The sequence below is a fragment of the Belonocnema kinseyi genome, chromosome 9, assembly GCF_010883055.1.
Source record: "Belonocnema kinseyi isolate 2016_QV_RU_SX_M_011 chromosome 9, B_treatae_v1, whole genome shotgun sequence".
In the NCBI taxonomy this organism is placed as follows: domain Eukaryota; kingdom Metazoa; phylum Arthropoda; class Insecta; order Hymenoptera; family Cynipidae; genus Belonocnema; species Belonocnema kinseyi.
This window is the reverse complement of record NC_046665.1, coordinates 110,617,438-110,627,283: the sequence shown is the minus strand read 5'-3', so window position 1 is coordinate 110,627,283 and position 9,846 is coordinate 110,617,438. Positions and strand designations below refer to the sequence as shown.

The following is a 9,846-nucleotide window of genomic DNA, read 5'->3' as shown; positions in this document are numbered from 1 at the left end:
ATTTCTAAAACAATTTTCCCCTATATTTAACAATTAAATTTATATGATATATTTAAAAAATACCTGGATTTCAAAGATTTCACAAATTTGTGAAATATTTGTGAAATATTTAAGAAATAATTCAAATATTAAGATTTAACGAAGATTTAAAAAAAATGGCTATATTTAACAATAAAATGTGAATTATAAATGAAACTGAAAATACCTGAACACTATCAAATAGTCTGCCAGTCGTCGTCTGATTTAAAAGTTCCTTAAACTCATTGTTAAGTTTCCGATAAAGCCAGAGACGAACTCGTTCAGCGTTTCTAAGTTCATTAAATAAAAACTGCAGAGTCAGATTTATCGCAAGATTTTCATTTCCCTGGTTAAAACCCTGTCTCGAAGGACTCGCATTAAAATTACTTTTTTCCTCCTTTATTTTCGACAGCAATTCCTCAGGTAATTCCGCTTTTCCATGAGGAACTGGCTTCTTCGGCGGACTCGCTTCCGGTGCCGACTCTATGTATTTTTTGAATACGTAAAATTCTAACAATAGCGTACATCCTATTCCACAAAGGAAGGTAAAAACTGATAAAAAAAAAGTGCTCAAAATGTCCATATTAAAAGAAACTTTTCACTTCTTCCAAAATCCGATATCACTCACTTTTTCTCTAATTAAAAATTTATTATAAAACTCTTACTGCATTAAAATATTAATTAAAAAACTTGAGCCCCTCAAAAATACCGAAATCTTGTAGAAATTCATGTATGTTTACAGTTAGCTTTGACAGAAGCCACAACTCGATTTTTGAGGTTAGGTTCGAGTTTCACTCGCTTTGAAGGGTTAATAAACACTTTTTAAAGACACGCACAACACTGGAATAATGTTTCAAAACTGCTATTTTCTGAAGGTTTACGGGTTTCGCGCATTTTCAAAACACGTTTCTGTCCATTTTTTTGAGTTAAACTTGCAGGCGTTGACAGTTCTTTATTGATTTGGTGGCCATGTTGCGAAACTCTGGAAGCAACAAACAGAATTGTTATGTTTTTATCATGTTTTTTGAAGAAAATTAATCAGCTTTAAAGGCTGATTTAAATAGGTCTGAGAAAAATAATTGTACTTGATTGCCAACCGATCCTTTTCCGAAGTTTTTAATTATTTAGGCCACTTTTTTTATATGTTTGAAAATCAGTCAGCTGATTTTGACACTCTTCAACGGAAGTTACGGGTTTACGTCGCTTTCCGATGATATTTTTTTAATCTGGAATTTCATAATATTTTTTATTAGTAATTACGTATATTGGTTTACCATTAATCAGTGAATATTGTGAAAAAGTCGATGAAAAAGATACTATTTTTTAAATGAGGTAAGTTCGGAATTTTGTAGAAAATTGTTTCAGACTTTGAGGTTAAGTTTGTTACAATAATGTTGCAGATTGAGGCGCATTTATCAATGTTTTTGTGTAATAAAAATAACTATAATTAGTCAAAATGATATTGGGTAGAAATAATCAAGTGGAAATTAAACAGAAAAATGTAATTTTCGATCTAAATCAGAAGAGATGTTTTCCTAACCTCAAAATCTTTTTTCGGGAATTTTATTTTTCGTTACTTTTCAGTCCCAATTTATAAAATTCCTTACTTGAAATTTGTTTAAGCTTAAAATTTACAAGTTTAAAATTCCAAATATATTCTAATATTAATAAAAATAAATAACAAATTCTACTTTAAGTGCTTTAATTTCCAGTTGTGTTTTGATTGATTAAAAAAGCTTCAAAAGCCTTATTTTTTTCATTTCTATGATAAAATAGTCTTTTTCCCTCTGATGCGTAGGTTTGATGTTTTCGAAGAATGATTTGATTAATTCGCAGAAGATAATTAATCAAAAATAACAAAAAAATGGCTGCATTAATAAAGAAAAGAGTTCTAGCGGAATTCACACAAAGTCAGGTAAATAATAATGCTAATTAAATTCATTACCAGATATTTTTTTCTATAATGAATTTCCTATATTTTTTTTGCGATTACAGAAAATGCATTATATAATATTATTTAGATTTAAAGGATATTTCTTTCAGCAAAAAAAAAAAATTTTAATAAATAGTTCAATAATCAATAAAAAAAATAATTATTAATAAAAAGGTTCATTTTCTACCAAGAAAATTAATTTTCTAAAAAAAAAACATCCAATAAAATATGTGAATTTTCAAGAAAGTAGTTTCATTTTCCATTAGAAAATACCAATTTTTAATAAAAATGAAATAGTTATATTTTTAGTTAAAATAGTTATATTTTTAGTAAAAAAAAATTGATATGTACAAAAAAGTTAAACTTTGAACCAATTTTTTGTACCAAAAACGATGAATTTTTAACAAAATAGTTGTATTTTCAACAAATTATTAAATTTTCAACTAAATAGTGAGAATAAGAATTTTTTTTCAAAATACACGAATTTTCAAATAAATAGTTGGATTTAAAAATAGAAAAATAGATTTTCACTAACAAAAATAATAAATTTTCAACAAAATAGTTCGATTTTCTATAGGAGATGAATTTTCAACAAAAAGGATAAATTTTGATAAAACAGTTGAGTTTTCAACCAAAAATGCTTGACTTTTTAACAAAATATTTGAATTTTCTACAGAATAGGTTATTTTTTGACAAAATGATTGCATTTTCCACCTTTAGATAGAACAATTTTCAACAAAATAGTGGAATTTTCAACACGAAAAATTTAATTTTCAACAAAAAGATTAATTCTTAACGAAAAATATAATATTTGATATTGAATACCAAAAAAATGAATCTCCAAAAAAATAAATTTGAACCATAATAGTTGATTTTTGAACCAATTAGTTGAGTTTTAAATCTAAGAAATTAAATTTTTAAAAAAGCAATGAATTGTTAAATTTATCAATCAGAGACAAATTTGCACTAAAAAAGTAAGAAAATAGTTAAAGATTCAACGATAGAGATGAATTTTAAACAAAAAAGTTGAGATTTCGTACAAAAAGAATGCATTTTTTACCAAATACACGAATTTTTAAATAGATTCTTGGATTTTCTAATAAAAAAGATAGATTTTAACTTGAATTTTTAACAAAATATTTGAACTTTCGTCAAAATAGTTTACTTTTTTTTTTAAATGCTGGAATTTTCTACCTGGAAAGAAGAATTTTTATAGAAATAGTCGAATTTTCAATACAAAAAGTTGAATTATCAACTTAAAGATTAATTTGCAATCGACGAAATTAAATTGTCAAAAAAAAAAAACGATGAATTTTTCACCAAAAGGAATCATTTTTTGCCAAAAAAACCTTTACTTTTACAAAATACATGGTTTTAAAAAAAAATTGAATTTTCAAATAAATACAAATTTTCACTAAAAAAAAGTACATTTTTAAAAATATAGTTAAAGTTTTAACGAAATATATGAATTTTCAACAAAAAAATTAATTATTATCAAAAAAAAGTTGAGTTCTAGAAAGATGAATTTCCAATCAAATAGTCGAATTTTCAACAAAACGAATAATTCTCAACGAAAAATATAATATTTGATATTTTATAGAAAAAAGTGAATTTCAATATAATATTTATATTTTAAACATAATAGTTGATTTTGTAACCAATTAGTTTAATCAATATATAACCAATAAAAACCGTTTTTACCCAAAAATACCTTTTTTTACAGTATACATGATTTTTTAAATAAATAGTTGAATTTTCTATTAAAAACAAATTTTCACCACAAAAAAAGCAAGAAAATAGTTAAATATTCAATGAAAAAGATGAATTTTCAACAAGAAATTTGAGTTTTCGACCAAAAAGAATGAATTTTTTTTACAAAATACAGGAATTTTGAAGTAAATACTTGGATTTTTAAATAAAAAAGGTAGATTTTAGATTAACTTTTTAACAAAATATTTGAACTTTCAACAAAAAATCATTTTAATTTTCAACAAAATGCTGGAATTTTCAACACAAAAAGTTGAATTTTCAACAAAAAGATTAATTCTCAACGAAAAATATAATATTTGATAATTTCTAAAAAAAATTAATTTCGATAAAATAATTATATTTTAAATGCAATATTGATTTTTAAACCTATTAGTTTAATTCTTAATCGACGAAATTACATTTTCAAAGTAAACGACGAATTTAAAAAAAAACATTTTTGTACAAAATACGTGCTTTTTTAAATAAATTATTGAATTTTCAAATGAAACAAATTTTTACTAAAAATTTTGTTTAAAGAGTATAGTTAAAGTTTAAATGAGAGATGAATTTTCAATCTAAGATATTCAATTCTAGAAAAAACTACGAATATACAATCAAGAAGAACAATTTTTTACCACAAAAAATACCTTTTTTACAAAATACATGATTTTAAAAATAAATCGTTGAATTTTCATTTAAAAAACAAATTTTCAACAAAAAAAAGCAAGAAAATAGTTTAAGATTCAAGGAAAAAAATGAATTATCAACAAAAAAGTTGAGTTTTTGACCAGAAGAATGATTTTTTTACAAAATACACGAATTTTCAAATAAATAGTTGGATGCTCAAATCGAAAAGATAGATTTTTACTAAAAAAAAAATAAAGCTTCAACAAAATAATTCGATTTGCTGCCAGGAATGAATTAAAAAAATTACTGGAATTTTATACATAGAAAGAAGAATTTACAAGCAAATAGTCGAATTTGCAACACTAAAAGTGGAATTTAAAAAAAAACGATTAATATTTTATATTTCTTATAAAAAAAATTAATGTCAACAAATAAATTAAATTTTAAACATTTGAGTTGATTTTTTAAGCAATTAGTTGAATTTTCAAATAAAGACAAATTTTCACACAAAAGAAATAAATTTTTAACAATATACTTGAAGTTTTAATGAAAGATATGGATTTTCAACAAAAAAGTTAATTATTAACAAAAAAAAGTTGAGTTTTCGATCAGAAAAATACATTTTTTACAAAATACAAGAATTTTTAAATAAATAGTTGGATGTTTAAATAAAAGAGATAGATTTTCATTAGATAAATAAAGCTTTAATAAAATAGTTCAATTTTCTACCATAGATGAATTTTCAACATAAAGGACCATTTTCGACAAAACCATTCAGAAAAAAAAACAATATTTGATATTCCTTGCAAGAAAAAATGAATTTCAATTAAATAATTAAATTTCAAACATAAGACTTGATTTTTTAACCAATTAGTTGAATTTTCATTCTAAAAAATGAAATTCAAAAACGAAACGATGAATTTCCATTAAAAAAAAAAAAACAATTTTTTACCAAAAAAGACCTTTTTTACAAAATACATGATGTTTTTTTATAAGTTGCTGAATTTTCAAATAAAAATAAATTTTCACTATAGAAAGAAGAGTTTCTGACAAAAAAATTATTTTTTTTTTTACAAAATACACGAATTTTTAAGTCAATACTTGGATTTTCAAATGAAAAAGATATATTTTAGCTTAACAAAATTTTAAACAAAATTCTGGAATTTTCCACCAGATAGTCGAATTTTCAATACAAAAAGTTGAATTATCAACAAAAAGATTAATTCTCAACGGAAAATATAATGTTTAATATTTTATACAAACAAAAAATTAATTTCAACGAAATAATTATATTATAATTATAACAATTATAATAATTATATTATATATATTAAAAAAATAACTTTTGTTTTACAAAATACATGACTTTTAAAATAAATAATTGAATTTAAAAATAAAGACAAATTTTCAGTAAAAAAATTTGACAATATAGTTAAAGTTTCAATGAAAGATATGGATTTTCAACAAAAAGTTAATTACTAACAAAAAAAAGTTGAGTTTTCGACCAAAGAGAATGAATAATTCTCGACGAAAAATATATTTGATGATTTCTAAAAAAATGAATTTCGATAAAATAATTATATTTTAAATGCAATACTTGATTTTTTAACCAATTTGCTTATTTCTCAATCGACGAAATTACATTTTCAAAGTAAACGACGAATTAAAAAAAACTTTTTTTTACAAAGTACATGATTTTTAAAATAAATTATTGAATTTTCAAATGAAAACAAATTTTTGCTAAAAAATTTGTTTAAAGAATATGGTTAAAGTTTAAAAGAGAGATGAATTTTCAATCTAAGAAATTCAATTCTAAAAAAAAAAACGACGAATATACAATCAAGAAGAACAATTTTTTACCGCAAAAAATACCTTTTTTACAAAATACATGATTTTTTAAATAAATCGTTGAATTTTCATTTAAAAACAAATTTTCACCAAAAAAAAGGAAGAAAATAGTTCAATATTCAAGGAAAAAAATGAATTTTCAACAAAAAAGTTGAGTTTTCGACCAGTAGAATGATTTTTTTTTACAAAATACACGAATTTTCAAATAAATAGTTGGATGTTCAACCAACGACTACAAATGCTAGACTTTTTAACGAATTTTCAACACAAAAAGTTGAATTTTCAACAAAACAAATAATTCATAACAAAAATATTATATTTTATATTTTTTACAACAACAAAAAATGAATCTCAACAAAATAATTAAATTTCAAACATAAGAGTTGATTTTTTAACTAATTAGTTGAATTTTCATTCTAAGAAATGAAATTCGAAAACGAAACGACGAATTTTCAACCAAAAAGAACAATTTTTTTAATCGAAAAAGACCTTTTTTTACAAAATACATGACTTTTTTAATAAATAGTTGAATTATCAAATAAAGCTAAATTTTTAAAGAAAAAGTGAATTGTCAACATAAAAATAGTAATATTTTTGCGAAACTAACTCCCAAAATTAAATAGTAAAATATGAATATATTTGCAGATAATAAACGAGCCGCCGGTAAAAAAATTAAAAACCTTGAGACTTTCAATCAGTGCAGCAAATAAAAATGGTTCAGGAGTCGAAAAAAGTTCTGTCCTCGTTTATATCGAGTGTCTCGAAAAATGCAAAGGAGGAAATGACGCTTTGCAACTTTTGTGTCGGATATCCGACATTCTTTCGCAAATGACTCCCGAAGATGTTCCAATTGCCGTTAAAAAATTGGTGGAGAGATTTATGATCGAACCGGAAGCTGCGGTTCGAACAAAAATTCTCTGGGTCTTTGCAGAACTCGGAGAAGTTACTTTCGACCCTGGAGAAAAAGCGAGAATCATTAACGAAACTGGAATTCTTTTGAAAAACGAAGAATCACATCGAGTCATTAGCCAAGGACTTGCAACTCTTCTCAAGCTCGGGAATTACAATCGGTAATTATTTTTTATTTTAATTTTTGATTCCAGGGTGACATTTTTCGAGTTTTTTAAAGAAAAATGTTTGAAATCTGTTGAGTTTTAAACTCTAAAACGTATAAAATCGAACAATTTTACATTCGATTATTAAAAATTTAACTCATTCATATCCGAATCATACTGTTTCAAAATATAAATATGAATTTTCAACGAAAAAATAGACCATTTTTCATGAAAAAATTTTGAATAAACAGTATCATTTTCTACTAAATTGTAAACATATTTGTCCAAAAAGATTAATTTTCTATAAAGCAATTAAATTTTAAACTCAAAAACAAGAAATTTTGACAGAAAGTTCATTTTTCACCAAATAATTTAATTTTCAATACAAAAAATTAATTTTATACAAGAAAAGTTGCCTTTTCAACCAGAAAAAGAATACATTTATACGAAAGGAGAAGAGTTTTTAAACTAGAAAGACGAATTTTTAACAAAAGTGTTCAATTTTTATTCGTAAAAGATTAATTTTTAACCAAGCAATTGGATTTTCAACCTGAAAACATGATTTTTTAACATTAAAGTTGATTTTCAAACTTATAGTTAAATGAACAACCAGAAATAGTTAAATTTCCAAAGAAACAGTATAATTTCCTACCAGATTATTGAAATTTCTAGTCAAAAATATGAATTTTCTAGAAAGCAGTTAAAGTTTCGACTCAAAAATATGAGTCTTCAACAAAAAGGTTAATTTTCAAACAAGCAGATAAATTATTAAACAGGATTCAATACAATTTGGTGAAATTTTCTACAAAAAAGTTAAATTTTTAATTCAAAAATATGAATTTTCTATAAAAAGGTAATTTTCCACCAAATAATTGAATTTTTATTTTCGAAAAATTAATTTTCTACAAAAAAGTGTTATTTTCAACCCGAAAACATGAATTTTCCACCAAAGAGTTAAATTTTGTACAAAGTTCTTGAATTTGCGAGCCCAAAATACGAATTTCCTACAAAGAATTTAAATTTTTAACCCAGATGTTAATTTTTAACCAGAAGGACATGAATTTTCAATAAAATAGTTCAATTCTCAACCACAGAGAGGAATCTCCAATCAAAAAATATTTTCGAGTCAAAAAAGAAAAAAAATAGCATTAACTTGTTGAATTTGAAGCCAAAAAAACAAATTTTCTATAAAACGCTAGAATTTTCAACAAAATATTGACATTTCTAACCAAAGAGATGAATTTCCAACTAAAATTGTGAATTTTCAACCGTAAAATGAATTTTAAACAAAACAGTTAAATTCTCAATCAAAGAGTTGAATCTTCAACCAAAAAATATTTTTCTATCAAGAAAAAAACAAATAAATTCCAACCAAATCCTTAAATATTTAAGCCAAAAGGACAACATTTCTACAAAACAGTTAAATTTTCATCCCCGAAATTAATTTTCTACGAAAACAAAAAACAAGTTTTTAACAAAATGCATGTATTTTTAACCAAATAGTTTAATTTTCTAACTAATTTTTTGAATGTTCAAGCCGAAAAGACGAATTTTTCAACAAAACAGTTAAATTTTTAACTAAAAAGTATGACTTTCAAACAAAATTATAGAATTTTAAAGAAAATAATTTTGAACCGAATAATCAAATTATTAACCAAAATAGATGCTTTTTTTACTTGAAATTTAATAGTAGATTTTTCTACCGAAAAGAATTTTCAACGAAAAAGTATGATTTCTTGTTATATTGTTGAATTTTTAATACAATAATTATATTTCGATTTAAAGAATTAAACTTGTAACCTAAAAGGATTAATTTTCGACTAAAAATTGTTCAATTTTCAACAAAAGATTTCAATTTTAACTCAAATAATTAAATTTCTTACAAAAAAAAATTATTTTTAACCAAAAATGCAATAGTATATTTTTTACCCGAAAAGAATGAACTTTCAACCAAAAGTAGTTGAATGTTTGAACAAAAATAATTTTTTTGGCCACGAAAGAAAAAAAATGCAACTAAATTGTTGAATTTTTAAGCAAAAAAGACGAAAATGTAAACAGAGAGGTATGATTTTTTAAATTGTTGTATTCTTTAACAAAATAATTCCATTTTCAATCAAATAATTAAATTTATAACCCAAAAAGATTAATTTTCAACTAAAAATTTAATAGTAGATTTTTCTCCAGTAAATAATGATCTTTCAACCAAACAGAGTTCAGTTTTCAATTAAAAAATTTTTGTTAAGAAAGAAAAAAAAATGTCAACCGAATTGAACAGTTTTTAGACCAAAATGATGAATTTTCAACCAAGAATTATGTTTTTTTTAAATTGTTCAATTTTCAACAAAATAATTAAATTTATTACCAAAAAATATTAATTTTCAACCAAAAATGTAATTGTATATTTTTCAATCGAAAAGAATAAACTTTTATTTTCAAGCAAAAAAGGCTCAAATTTAAACAAGAAAGTATGGTTTTTTTGTTATATTTTTCTCAAAATAATTATATTTCGAATTAAAGAATCAAACTTACAACCCAAAAAGATTAAATTTGTTAACTAAAAATTTATCAGTGCATTTTCCAACCGAAAAGAATGATCTATCAAGCAAAAAGAGTTCA

General features: G+C 23.2%; 2 protein-coding genes across 3 annotated transcripts in view; one reads left to right on the top strand and one right to left on the bottom strand.

Annotated features, from left to right (window-relative positions):
* The window catches only part of LOC117180871 (PDZ domain-containing protein 8), a 174,488-nt gene that overhangs the window by 109,272 nt on the left and 55,370 nt on the right, over positions 1-9,846 (bottom strand). For both annotated transcript variants that reach the window (XM_033373433.1, XM_033373434.1), the window contains exons 3-4: positions 1,104-1,244; positions 206-1,000 (exon numbers count right to left, since the gene is read on the bottom strand). In XM_033373433.1, coding sequence (XP_033229324.1) covers positions 206-601 — 396 coding nt within the window. In that variant the 5' untranslated portion in view covers positions 602-1,000; positions 1,104-1,244. The remainder of the gene's footprint in view (positions 1-205; positions 1,001-1,103; positions 1,245-9,846) is intronic.
* Positions 981-9,846, top strand: part of LOC117180872 (integrator complex subunit 4) — a 55,083-nt gene continuing 46,217 nt past the window's right edge. The window contains exons 1-3 of the mRNA XM_033373436.1: positions 981-1,350; positions 1,817-1,933; positions 6,821-7,245. Of these exons, the coding sequence (XP_033229327.1) occupies positions 1,883-1,933; positions 6,821-7,245 (476 nt within the window). The 5' untranslated portion in view covers positions 981-1,350; positions 1,817-1,882. The remainder of the gene's footprint in view (positions 1,351-1,816; positions 1,934-6,820; positions 7,246-9,846) is intronic.